Source organism: Oncorhynchus nerka, unplaced genomic scaffold (assembly GCF_034236695.1).
Source record: "Oncorhynchus nerka isolate Pitt River unplaced genomic scaffold, Oner_Uvic_2.0 unplaced_scaffold_1252, whole genome shotgun sequence".
Classification (NCBI taxonomy): domain Eukaryota; kingdom Metazoa; phylum Chordata; class Actinopteri; order Salmoniformes; family Salmonidae; genus Oncorhynchus; species Oncorhynchus nerka.
The window spans coordinates 51,939-66,606 of NW_027040087.1; the positions used below are offsets into that span (position 1 = coordinate 51,939).

The 14,668-nt window shown below is 41.9% G+C and overlaps 1 protein-coding gene across 1 annotated transcript; it reads left to right on the forward strand.

Moving 5' to 3' along the window:
- The first annotated feature begins 331 nt into the window (after positions 1–331).
- On the forward strand, positions 332–13,476 carry LOC135569027 (sialoadhesin-like). Its single transcript, XM_065015848.1, is given in 15 exon segments — positions 332–3,476; positions 7,321–7,398; positions 8,074–8,143; positions 8,145–8,404; positions 9,098–9,316; positions 9,431–9,805; positions 9,911–10,129; positions 10,353–10,679; positions 10,836–11,090; positions 11,263–11,526; positions 11,948–12,047; positions 12,142–12,181; positions 12,305–12,385; positions 12,545–12,627; positions 12,765–13,476. Coding segments are annotated over 13 exon segments (2,334 nt in total). The 5' UTR covers positions 332–3,476; positions 7,321–7,343; the 3' UTR covers positions 12,614–12,627; positions 12,765–13,476.
- Positions 13,477–14,668: the final 1,192 nt, after the last annotated feature.

Genomic DNA, 14,668 nt, shown 5'->3' on the forward strand with positions numbered 1-14,668 from the left:
GTTGCATTACAAACGTATTTCGAAGTGTTTTGTGAAAGTTTATCGTCGACTTTTTGAATTTTAAAAAATGACGTTACGTTTTGAAACAATGTTTTTCGTTTATCACACAGTCTACATATAACGATATCTAGGCTTTATATGGACCGATTTAATCGAAATAAAGACCCAAATAGTGTTTATGGGACATCTAGGAGTGCCAACAAAGAAGATGGTGAAAGGTAATGAATGTTTTCTATTTTATTGTGCGGTTTGTGTAACGCCGAAATGCTAATTATTTTGTTTACGTCCCCTGTGGGTCTTTTGGGGTGTTGCATGCTATCAGATAATAGCTTCTCATGCTTTCGCCGAAAAGCATTTTAAAAATCTGACTTGTTGCCTGGATTCACAACGAGTGTAGCTTTAATTCGATACCCTGCATGTGTATTTTAATGAACTTTTGAGTTTTAACTAATACTATTAGCATTTAGCGTAGCGCATTTGCATTTCCAGAGCTCTAGTTGGGACGCAAGCGTCCCGAGTAGAAGCAACAGGTTAAGTAAACATATCCGTAGACGATGTTTAAAACTTATGATTAATGATTTGAGTCAAAGGGGAATTATCATTAGGTTTTAGTTATAGTTCACTTATTGAGTTTCTGATTCGAGGTAGCATTAGTGAATGAGAGTTAGGTGTGTGGTGTCTCATTTTTAGAGGCCTCCTGGGATTATAACTTTGGGGAGAGTGGGGGAGAGAGCAGCTTTAAACGACCAAATTGAAAAAGGTCTGCAAATTATACACATAAAACAACTGTTAGAACTGTTTGTTTTAGTGCAAGGGTATTTTAAAGAGGCACGCTCACATATGGAACCTTATGAGATGTTATTTTATGGGTTTTAATTACACAGGTGACTATTTCTATTGTAAGGATAAAGGATTCGTTATGTCTATAATGGTATGACCTTTTGACCTTATCATGACTGGCTTCTGAGGTCTGATCAGCCTCAGGGGAGAGTCATTTGTATAATGAATATTGAGTTCATATTGAGTCATATTGAGTTACTAGTTTTAAGGTAAATTCATTAGAAATGAAGCAGTTTTGGTTGAGGGGTTATAATTAGTGTTTGAACCGCAAATGAGAAAGTGGTTCAGGATTCCGTCTTATAACATTAGCTGTGAAGTTGTTGAATGGGCTATTAGTGATTTGGTATTGTAACAGAGAGAAAGTCATATTCATCATTGAGAATAAATAGGGGAAGATAACATATTTTGAGCCAACAGGGCAGGGAAGAAATTGAGATATTTTTGTTTGGTTTTAACACCCGTGTACAGGAGTGTCAAAAGACGGGGGACATTACCTGTGTAATGGGGGAGGGTGTCCGTATGGGGATTACATGATAACCAACTTAGGACAGTTCTGGGATTGGAGAAGAGGATATCCTTATAGCATAGGGGATCCCATAAAGGTGGATAGGTTTTCCATGATATGGGGGAAACCTGGGAGCACTGTTGAACTTTGTAAAGGTGATGAAATCCTACTAACCATCAAAACTATTAAGCTCTCTGATGCAGGCACTTACACCCTCGGACCACAAAGGACCGTGACAGACACGATGGGTGTGTTTCCTATTAAGGTACTGCCAAAACCAGAGGTCCCAGACGAACCAGGGCCAGACATACTCCTCTACCACCCCTGGACCGAACCTGCCACCACTGGATAAAAAATCCCATTCAGGTAATTAATGTTAGACTATTCAACTATTAATCAATTAGGCACTGAGACTGGTTTTGATGGTAGGGACAATTTGTGGCTGTCTTATAAAGAATAGACTTGCTTTGGATATGCTTCTTGCCAGTCAGGGGGCGTCTGCAAGATGTTCGGTGAACAATGTTGCACGTATATTCCTAATAACACCAGTCCAGATGGTAGTATATCTAATGCCCTTAAATGGGCTTGATGCACTATCTGCTGAGATGAGGACCATGGCGGGGGTGGAGGAGTCTGATGTCTTGGCCTGGTTTGGTAAGTACACTGGTATGGTGGTTACTGGATTTCTGACCCTAATTATTGTATTTTTGTTATTGATGTGTTGTGCTGCTTGCATCATACCGTGTTTCAAGAAGTCTGTTACAGATGTGGTGAAGGCTTCAGGCATGATGCCTTTGCTTGATGCTCCAGTTGGAGATGCGGATACTGAAGCATGCTTTCAGGGGAGGATGAGACTGACTGAGGATGACCCATGTATGTTTGTTCTCCCTGTCGTGAAGGGTGGCATGGTGCCCACCTGGTGCAGGATAGGAGTAGCTGAGAGGACCAGATGGGTTATAATAATGCTTTGTTCTGCTTTACTCTGTTTTCCATGACCAAAGTTTTATTCCACACTTTGCAACACATATTAAATCCATGTTATTGTCAGATAGAATACTGAGGGTCCCCAAGGAGAGGGCTTGTTAGTGTAGGAAGGATTTTTAATATGGTTAGCATTTATTAGACCTTGATTGATTATTATAAGTTTTTAAATAGTATTACATTTAACAGGAATATAGGACATCTGTGATAATTTAGGATTATTGTTAGGATTAAGATAGATTGATTAAGGAAATGTAAGGAATTTAGAGAAAAGCCATATCTATAGACATGATAGTTCCATGCGAGAGGGGAGTCTAACAATTAGTGGCGTGAGATAACGATTATTAGAGTTCTTTACTGACACAACCGGAAAATACGGTTTTAACTAGGGCCTTACAAACCCTGGGCTTATAGTTGTAAGGTTAGACCTAAAAATCTGATTCAAAAGTCAAAGCTATTGGTAAGATTTCCATAAAAGAGCTAAACTTAATCATGAGAGATTAAGCCGAATAAGCAGGAGAGGGTAACTTAAATCTAAAGAAATGAGATAAAGCCAAACAGTGAGACATGTAGTTCAAATTTGGAAACATGAGAAACAGAGCCACAGGCAGACAGAAGAGCCCTCCCCCGCACTGCAGAGACCTTGAAGGTTGGAGAGCAGAGAGAAGTTTAGAAGGGGAGCCAGGACGAGCAAAGATAACATAGTGTGTAGATAACAGTTACTGAGTGGAGACAAAAGCGAGAATTGGACATGTGGAAAATGAAAGGGGCACTCCTAAATGATAATGTCAGACATAAGGATAATTCACTAAATCTTACCTTAAGTCATTGTTTAAAAATAAGGCAAGGTGGTTACCTGGGCAGAGCCAGGTAACAAAGGGGGGATGGGTAAATAGTGTTCTAGAATAGGATGTGACCTACGGGATAATTAACTAATACTTTTTTTTTTAGCTAATAAACAGAACGAATAAGAAACTGTTTTATTAACCAAACCTGTATGTCCAAGATTTTATGCACTACAGGTGAAATACAGGTGAAGTCACTCAATCCAGTCCCATAGGCCTGTTGGGGGGACCATTCCAAGTACTACTGGTGACTGCCTTCGCTGTGAGATTAGCCGAAAGATCTACCTGGGTGCATATCACACATGGTAAGAGGGTAAGGCACACTAACACTGTCGAACATACACAGGAGTAGGAGAGGAACCGTGACCCATATGGAACGGGGGTCAAACTCCTTCTGAAGATTCCCTATACCCAACCTTTCCCCAGCTGTGAGCGTTCATAGAAGTGAAGTGATGGCTTGGCCTCTGGCTGTTGATATGTTCTCAGGGAGAGGGTGGGGCTTCACGTGTGCGCTGACCGTCCTGAGCTGTTTTATTGTGGGGGCCATATTCCTGATTCACCATGATCCCCCGGAGAGTGCCAAAGAGGATAATTTGACTCATGTGCTAGATGAGGGAAATGGGATGTTACCAAAGATTCTCGAAAGGTCACTGAAACAAAACAGTAAGGAAGTGAGGGTGGAATTGGGCAAGGATCTCTCAGTAAAATTTTGTGTAGACCAATTGGGGTCATTCACTCCTTGGCAGTCTAGAACCATGGGACTCTATGGGAAGTATTTGTGTAAATCACCGTGTAAGTCGTGGAGCCAGGTCATAGCTCACACTGAAAGGGATGGCTACGTAAACCCATACACTCAATTTGGGACCAGGTGGAGTATAGTAAGGGTTGGCGTTTTGGACTGTGTTCCCGAGCAAAGGAAGTATTGTATAAAGGTGCGAATTAACATTAAGGCGGTCAATACTCAGGACCTCGGGTTATGGTATGTGGGCTTCGACCAGTTTTCAACTGATACTATGGTACCGTTCCAGGTGGCAGAAGTTAGAGTCGATAAGGAGAATATGATTGGCCGAAGTTCAACCAATCCCTCTAACACAACGGCTATTCCTAGTGTAATCATCCAGAGTAAAGGACCAGTACGAATAGTTCAGAACAAAGACCTTAACCTGTTGCTTCTACTCGGGACGCTTGCGTCCCAACTAGAGCTCTGGAAATGCAAATGCGCTACACTAAATTCTAATAGTATTAGTTAAAACTCAAAAGTTCATTAAAATACACATGCAGGGTATCGAATTAAAGCTACACTCGTTGTGAATCCAGGCAACAAGTCAGATTTTTTAAATGCTTTTCGGCGAAAGCTTGAGAAGCTATTATCTGATAGCATGTAACACCCAAAAAGACCCACAGGGGACGTAAACAAAATAATTAGCATTTCGGCGTTACACAAACCGCACAATAAAATAGAAAACATTCATTACCTTTCACCATCTTCTTTGTTGGCACTCCTAGATGTCCCATAAACACTATTTGGGTCTTTATTTCGATTAAATCGGTCCATATAAAGCCTAGATATCGTTATATGTAGACTGTGTGATAAACGAAAAAAACATTGTTTCAAAACGTAACGTCATTTTTTAAAATTCAAAAAGTCGACGATAAACTTTCACAAAACACTTCGAAATACGTTTGTAATGCAACTTTAGGTATTAGTAAGCGTTAATAAGCGATAAAATTCATCAGGAGGCGATGTAAAGATCATTAGCTGTCCGTCTGGAAAAATGTCCGGCTAGAAACTCAACGAAAATATCCGGTCCTAGACCTGAAGAAATACGGTGCCTTGCATGTGTTTGACCAAGAAAAAACTCGAAGGGAAATGACAAGACTCTAGACACCGTGTGGAAGCTGTAGGTACTGCAACCTCAGTCAATTAATTGTGGTTCACCTTTATCAATGGGTTCAAGTAGCGCATGGATATATTTTCCCATTTTCAGTGATCAGTTTTTCCTGTGCTTTTCGATGTAAATGCCGTTCTGGTAAAGCCACAGCAGTGATTTAACCAGTTTTATAAACGTCTGAGTGTTTTCTATCCACACAGACTAAGCAAATGCATATACTATATTCCTGGCATGAGTAGCAGGGCGCTGAAATGTTGCGCGATTTTTAACAGAATGTTCAAAAAAGTAGAGGGTCGACTTAAGAGGTTAAGCACACCTGAATATAAACCGCACCCACTGAATTATTAAAAAATATGTATTTTGTACATAAATAAGCCACACATGTCTATAAGCCGCAGGTGCCTACCTACCGGTAGGCACCTGCGGCTTATAGACATGTGTGGCTTATGAACTTTACACAGCCTTTAATGAATGAACTTTACACAGCCTTTAAACGAAACACGGCTTGTAACAAAAATAAATAGGCTTTAACGAAACACAGCTTGTAACAAAAATTAAACAGTAGCCTACCAAGAAAGTCATTGGTCACTATCTTCCTCCTCCTGTGCACTGAAACCACTGAAGTCTTCTCCTTCGGTGTCGGAGTTGAATAGCCTCAGAATTGCTTCATCCGATGTTGGATCGTTTTCATTGTCGCTCTCGTCACTTTCATCCGGAGGCAAATACCCCGCTGAGCTCATGCTGCCCCTTCAACACGCAGCAGTCCAGCCTTTCGTAACCCGTTGATGATAGTGGATTTTTTGACAATGCTCCACACTGTATTGAGGACAGTCTGAGCACTGATGGAGGGATTGTGCGTTCCTGGTGTAACTCGGGCAGTTGTTGTTGCCATCATTTACCTGTCCTGCAGGTGTGATGTTCGGTTGTACCGATCCTGTGCAGGTGTTGTTACACGTGGTCTGCCACTGCGAGGATGATCAGCTGTCCATCCTGTCTTCCTGTAGCGCTGTCTTAGGCGTCTCACAATACGGACATTGCAATTTTTTGCCCTGGCCACATCTGCAGTACTCATTCCTCCTTGCAGAATGCCTAAGGCACGTTCACGCAGATGAGCAGGTAACTTGGGCATCTTTCTTTTGGTGTTTTTCAGAGTCAGTAAGTTTTCATAACTGTGACCTTAATTGCCTATAGTATGTAAGCTGTTAGTGTCTTAACGACCGTTCCACAGGTGCATGTTCATTAATTGTTGATGGTTCATTGAACAAGCATAGGAAACAGTGTTTAAACCCTTTACAATGAAGATCTGTGAAGTTATTAGCATTTTTTACAAATTATCCTTGGAAGATGTATACTGTTTATATATATATTTATATGATATATACTGTATATATACAGTATATTAGTATATATTAAATATAATGTATATATATATATATTTATCGTTGATATATATTGCATATATTGACAAAAATTATATAAATAGGGAATTGGAAATGATTCAGACAATTACATTGTGGAAGCCACAATCTATCTGCAATATTGAAGCTGAGCTACCCCCTTAAAAAAAGTGTGTGTGTGTGTGTCACTGGCTGTTTATCCTCACAGCTTGGTGATAGCAGCTATCATTCAACCTGGTGATCAGTCTTTAGGCTGCTGTACAGCTTAGTGATAGCAGCTATCATTCAACCTGGTGGTCAGTCTTTAGGCTGCTGTACAGCTTGGTGATAGCAGCTATCATTCAAGCTGGTGGTCAGTCTTTAGGCTGCTGTACAGCTTGGTGATAGCAGCTATCATTCAACCTGGTGATCAGTCTTTAGGCTGCTGTACAGCTTGACGGACTGTAAAGGATGGAACATTTATCCTCTATATTTGGGGTTCTGAGACTAAAACAGCTTCAGAACAATCAATGTAGAAATATGTGTTTACAGTTCTACAGATCTGGTCAATAAGTGATTGTTGTTGTTGTTGATGATGACTTTATTGTATCCATTAGGAAATTATTTTTCTATCATACAGCATCTCATCTTAAATAGACATGTAGACAGACATGCAACACGTCACACACATTACATACATAGTGACTTACAGACAGACAGTATTCACATAGACAACCATATAGCACAATACAACACAACACAATATGAGCCTGGTTCATTTTCAGTAATGAGGCCCTGTACCCCATTTACAGTTTCTACTTCAATGTATCAGGTGGAGTTATTCACCAGCTATAGAGTGAGTTGTTGTTTATGTTTCTAAGACTGCAGGGTGGGAGATGCAACAATGGCCTTGAGAACAGCAGGAAGTGTGTTGGTGGTCTTTCTCTGGTCTGTAGCAGGTATGTGTCACGTTCTGACCCTAGTCATTGTGTTAATTAGTTGGTCAGGACGTGAGTTGGGTGGGCATTCTATGTTTTGTCTGTCTAGGTTGTTTTTCTGTGTTCGGCCTAGTATGGTTCTCAATCAGAGGCAGGTGTCGTTAGTTGTCTCTGATTGAGAATCATACTTAGGTAGCCTGGATTTTACTGTTTGTTTGTGGGTGATTGTTTCCCTGTCTGTGTTTTACACCACACGGTACTGTTTTCGGTTTTCGTTATTTCACGTTGCGTTTATTGTTTTGTATGGAGTGTTCAGTTTGTGTTTTAATAAACAACCATGGACACTTACCACGCCGCATATTGGTCCTCCGATCCTTCTCGCCTCTCCTCTTCAGACGAAGAGGAGGAAAACCATTACAGTATGGTCTCATTCTTATCTTTTAGTTGCTCTGTTTATCAATCTACAGACATTTCTAAAAGGATAAGAATCATAATGTTATTCTGGTGTGTTCTGTTAGGCGTCTCCACTTCACTTTAAATAATCATCTTTCACACCTCACTGAGTGATGCTTTTCTACAGTTTCCATTCACACTCAGCAACTACAGCAACAACTTGTGAACAAACCCTACTTTCAGTGTGAGCCAATTGGCCTTGTCTTAATTCTGATACCATTGTGTTGTGTGACTGTGTTTCAGTGGTACTGGGTCAGGATGGCTGGAGTGTTACATACACCACTCAGAGTATCTGTACCTTGAAGGGGTCAGGGCTCTTACACATATCCCAGTGGCTATACAATCACAACAACCTTCTGGTTCACTAAATATGATGCTGAGGTTCCTGTTAGTCTGAGTGATGACCCAGACTACAAAGGACGTGTGACGTACCATGAGGATGAAGAGAATGGTCACACCCTGACAATCACAGACCTGAGAGAGAGTGACTCAGCTGCGTACATGTTCAGATTTACAGATCAGACTGGAACATGGAGATATACTGGCGAACCTGGAGTCACTCTGTCTGTTACAGGTACAGTTACATTCAATACACTGGCGATCCTGGAGTCACTCTGTCTGTCACAGGTACAGTAACATTCAATACACTGGCGATCCTGGAGTCACTCTGTCTGTTACAGGTACAGTTACATTCTATATACTGGTGATCCTGGAGTCACTCTGTCTGTTACAGATACAGTTACATTCTATATACTGGTGATCCTGGAGTCACTCTGTCTGTTACAGGTACAGTAACATTCTATATACTGGTGATCCTGGAGTCACTCTGTCTGCTACAGGTACAGTAACATTCTATATACTGGTGATCCTGGAGTCACTCTGTCTGTCACAGGTACAGTTACATTCAATACACTGGTGATCCTGGAGTCACTCTGTCTGTCACAGGTACAGTTACATTCAATACACTGGCGATCCTGGAGTCACTCTGTCTGTTACAGGTACAGTAACATTCTATATACTGGTGATCCTGGAGTCACTCTGTCTGTCACAGGTACAGTTACATTCTATATACTGGTGAACCTGGAGTCACTCTGTCTGTCACAGGTACAGTTACATTCAATATATTTAAACTGTTGAATTCCATTTAGTTCAGGATAAATGTCTTGGTTTGTGTTTATGTCTGTATAACATAGGATTTCTTCCATCTTTGTATTAGAGTGATAAGTCAGTGATAAAGGGATTTACAGTGATATTGTTTTTTCTCCAGGTCTTCAGGTGAAGGTGACTGGTGGACATCAGGATAAGACACTGACCTGTAGCACCACATGTACTCTGACTGACAACCCCACCTACATCTGGTACAAGAACGGACAACATCTAGATGAGAGCACCTCCCCCCAGTACAAAGACCCAGTCTCCAGTAACTATGAAGACAGCTACTCCTGTGCTGTAAAAGGCCATGAGGACCTCCACTCTCCTGCAGTGTGTGAGTGGGAATCTAATATGGAATCTCATACAGCATGTATACAGAATTTGATTCATTTCTGAAAATAACTGAAAATACTGTATAATGTACTCATGTGATTCCATTATATTTCAGGTGTCCAGGATCAGGACTGCAACATAGTGACTTACACCAAGAGGACAATCTGTGCCTTGAAGGGGTCAACAGTGGACATATCCTGTACTTATGGCAGTGGTTATGATACTGTCATATCATCACTCTGGTTTAGTCCTAAACAGAGATCTAGGTGGAGGGATAAGTTGATGCCTGAGGACCTAACCACAGACCCAGGATATGCAGGTCATGTGGAGTATGTTGGAGAGAAGGAGAGAGGTCGCTCCACCCTGAGAATCACAGATCTGAGAATCACATATCTGAGAGAGGAGGACTCTGCTGAGTACAAGTTCATATTCAACACACAGACATCAAGATGGGGACACAGTTTCCCTGGAACAACTCTGACTGTCACAGGTAACACTGAACAAATGATCATACTGATAGATGTATTCACTGTTGGTTTCTTTATATTTTATACTTAATACTTAATTATGTTATTGTCATTTACTCTGTATTCAGACCTGCAGGTGAAGGTGACACCTGCCACAGAGGCAGGGAAGAGGACACTGACCTGTATCACCACCTGTACTCTGACTGACAACCCCACCTACATCTGGTACAAGAACGGACACAAAGTAAAGGAGGACACTTCCAGCCTGTATTCAGACTCCTTTAGTGATGCAGACAGTTACTCCTGTGCTGTAAAAGGCTATGATAATATCTTCTCTCCTGCAGTGTGTGAGTGTGTTTTTAAAAATAAACATCTCATACATATTTGTTTCAGGTTGTGAGACTTATGCCAATGAATCAATTAATGGATCATTATTCAAATTATGCTTGTCACGAATGTAAACTGTTACACTTGTTTGATTTTCTACTTCATAAACAACATCAGTGTATATCGGTAGATATTGTAATGAAAGATTTATATAAGGTGTTTTATTGTCTTCTTGTCTTTCAGGTCAGAAGTGTTGGAGTTTGACTTACACCCATCAGAGTATCTGTGCCTTGAAGGGGTCAACAGTGGACATATCCTGCTCTTACACATATCCCAGTTACCATGAGATCAAACAAGCTTTCTGGTTTACTAAATGGTCTGGTATGGAGGCTGAAGATCTGAGCTCAGTGCCAGGGTATGAGGGTCATATAGAGTACCTTGGGGATAAGGAGAGGGACTGTACTCTGAGAATCACAGACCTGAGATTGAGTGACTCTGCTGGGTTCAGATTCAGATTCATAACATCTGGAGAAAAGTTTTCTGGCTCACCTGTCTCCCTGACTGTCTCAGGTAATCTGTCGTCTCACATCTATTACTGTAATTACCTTATTAAGGGAAGTCATACAGACACAGTAGTGTTATGTGATGGAAAAATAACAAATGTTACATTTCACATAAGAGGACATATATTGGAGGAGGATAATGATTTGATTAATTTTACTCTAGATGTTGTGTTGGAGATGGATCCTACATCTGTGTCAGAGGGGGAGAGAGTCACACTGAGATGTAGAACCAAATGTACACTGGTCCCCAACACAGCCTACAGTTGGTATAAGAATGGACAGTCTATACCAAACAGCAACACCTCCTCTCCTGTCTATATCCTATTCTCAGTCAGCAGTGAGGATACAGGCAGATACTCCTGTGCTGTAGAAGGACATGAGGATCTCCCCTCTGCTGAAGAGACTCTCACTGTCAGATGTGAGTACATGGGGTTTAAACCTTTAGTTAACTATACTTGAATTGATCATCTTCAGTAGGAAGGTGAATCTAAAAATAATTGTGTGGAAAACTACAATTGTGGAAAATGTATATCACATTTTTAACTGACCTAATTAGTTATCTTTTTTAAATCCACTGTCTTTTACATCAGATGGACCAAAGGTCACCTCAGTATCAGTCAGTCCCTCTGGTGACATAGTGGATGGCAGTTCAGTGACTCTGACCTGCAGCAGTGATGCCAACCCACCTGTGGACAAATACACCTGGTACAAGAAGAACGTAACCTCACCAAAAGCATCAGGACAGAGTTACAGCATCACTAACATCAGCTCTGAGGACAGAGGAGAATATTACTGTGAGGCCCAGAATGGAAGAGGATCTATGAACTCTACAGCTCTGATGATCATTGTAGCAGGTAAAGTTACATCTTCAATACTTCAATACAAAATGATGTTCAATAAGAAATGATGTTTCAAGGTCATCTTCTATATAATATTACTGTGAAGCTAGAAACATTAAAGGAACAGAGACTTCCATCCCTGTCCATATTAATGTCATGTGTAAGTATGTCATGTTCTGTCTATTTCTGGTGCTCTGTGAGATGACAGATTTGACAGGTATGAAATATAAACACATGTACACATGGATTGTACATTGTATATCTGTGGTAGTAGAGTAGGGGCCTGAGGTCACACACTTAATGTGTTGTGAAATCTATTGTGAGTGTATTGTAATGTTTTAAAATTGTAGAACTGGCTTAATTTTGCTGGACCTAAAGGGGATCCATAATAAATACAAGCAGATATATGTTCTAACCTCTTGACACTTAAACCCAGTAAATCCTGCAGCAGTGTTTCCCTGGGTTCATGTGGTCTGGGTGGGGGCTGTCCTGACTGCTGGAGCTCTGCTCCTCGCCATCTACTGCACTCTGAAGAGGTGAGGATTTTCTAGCCAGGGTTAAATATGAAATGTATATTAACCTCCACTAGAGGTCAGTAGAGAGCATAACTCACTCTGTTCCTCTTTACAGGAGATACACAGGAGGAAGTGATGCCACAACAGACACACAGGTGATTATATCAGTTACACCTCCACCTTCACACCTGGTGACATTAATCTACTGTATCACGACAGTCTCTTTCACACTATTTTTGCTGTTAGCATGTTCTCTCTCTCTCTCTCTCTCTCTACAGAGTGTCCATCCTGACTGTAACAGTGACACTTACACAGGTCTGAAGATGAGGACCATGTCCCCTGACTACGACTCTCTGGCAGTAAGTCTCTTATTATGTGTTTGTGTTTAGAGAAAATGATAGAGGTGTCTCAAAGTACTCATGCATTTCCTCCCTCCCTCCCTCCCTCCCTCCCTCCCTCCCTCCCTCCCTCCCTCCCTCCCTCCCTCCCTCTCTCTCACTCTCTCTTTCTCTCTACAGAGTGTCCATTCTGACCCTAACAGTAACAAGTGCACATCTCTGAAGAAGAATACCAGGTCACCAGAGTGACATCCAGGCAGTAGGTGTGTGTGTGTGTGTGTGTTTGTGTGTGTGTGTGTGTGTGTGTGTGTGTGTGTGTTTGTGTCATTTTATGAAGTGGTGTATAAAGTGTGTGTTTGTTCAGAATGTGAGAGACTCACCCAGTGACACATCCCCTCAGAGAGATAGTGAACCACCACAGAGCCTGGACTGAATAGAACCACCACAGAACCTGGACTGAAGAGAACCACCACAGAGCCTGGACTGAATAGAACCACCACAGAACCTGGACTGAAGAGAAGCACCACAGAACCTGGACTGAAGAGCTACGGTTCCAATCCAAAGCCAGGCCTCACACCTCTATTCTCTTGCAACCATATCTAGATGGTTTTCCAGACCAGGAACTTTAGCTTTGAGTAAATGCTGGAATATATGTGTTATTTTCTTATTATGATGATAAATGGGATGGGTTATGCTTCTGCTTTTTTTCAATGGGATTCTCCCATTTCCATATTTGTTTCTTGTGTCCCAATCTGTTTCCTATCTGTAGTTTAAGATTACATTTCTGATCTGTTTCTATGGGGTTTTGCCATATACAGATGTTTTATAACATCAATAGTACTACTTTCCTCAGTAACTAATGTGGATAATATTGATAACAGCTTTCTATAATTTGTTCAGCTTTTGGGCCAAGTTTCTCCTGATGTGTTTAATGATTTACTTTGTATTGCTGTCAGACATTATTACTTATTTTTATGTTTTATATTACGTAATCCTATATTGTTTTATTTTATTTTAAAAAATGTAATCAGTACATTACATACATTTAAGCATTTGCAGTTTTTTACATGTTATATTAATTATAATTGTATATTAAAATTGTATATTAAAAACATGTGTCTGTGTGTCTGTCTGTCTCTCTGTCTCCCCGCCATAGTATAGACAGGCTGCACTACCAGACCCCGCCACAAGGGCATAATATATACAGACTGCACTACCAGACCCCACCATAGGGGGCATAGTATATACAGACTGCACTACCAGACCCCACCACAGGGGGCATAGTATATACAGACTGCACTACCAGACCCCACCACAGGGGGCATAGTATACACAGACTGCACTACCAGACCCCACCACAAGGAGCATAGCCACTATTACAGTGGTTTGATTTCTGATTTAACCAAAACACTTCAACAATAAAGTAATACATGCTATATATCAAACATTGATTTACTGTGAGGTTTAGCTACAATGTTTCCTGAAGGGAAGACCTCCCCTCGTGACTCCAGTGTTAGCCCTCTCCTCCCCTCAGGATTCTAGTGATGGACCTCTCCTCCCCTCATGACTCCAGTGTTGGACCTCTCCTCCCCTCAGGATTCCAGTGTTGGATCTCTCCTCCCCTCAGGACTCCAGTTGTTCACCTCGCCTCCCATCATGACTCCAGTGGAGGACTCTTCTCCCCTCATGACTCCAGTGGAGGACTCTCCTCCCCTCAGGACTCCAGTGGTGGACCTCTCCTCCCCTCATGACTCTAGTGGTGGACCTCTCCTCTCCTCAGGACTCTAGTGGTGGACCTCTCCTCTTCTCAGGACTCCAGTGGTGGACCTCTCCTCTCCCCGGGACTCCAGTGGTGGACCTCACCTCCCCTCATGACTCCAGTGGTGGACCTCTCCTCCCCTCATGACTCTAGTGGTGGACCTCTCCTCTCCTCAGGACTCCAGTGTGGACCTCTCCTCCTCTCAGAACTCCAGTGGTGGACCTCTCCTCTCCTCAGGACTCCAGTGGTGGACCTCCTCCCTCAGGACTCCAGTGGTGGACCTCACCTCCCCTCAGGACTCCAGTAGTGGACCTCTCCTCCTCTCAGAACTCCAGTGGTGGACCTCTCCTCCCCTCAGGACTCCAGTAGTGGACGTCTACTCCTCTCAGAACTCCAGTGGTGGACCTCTCCTCCCCTCAGGACTCCAGTAGTGGACCTCTCCTCCTCTCAGAACTCCAATGGTGGACCTCTCCTCCCCTCAGGTTCTACTGGGTGAGTATGTTTAACTCTGGATATCATACCTGGGTTGTTAGTGTGACTCTAGA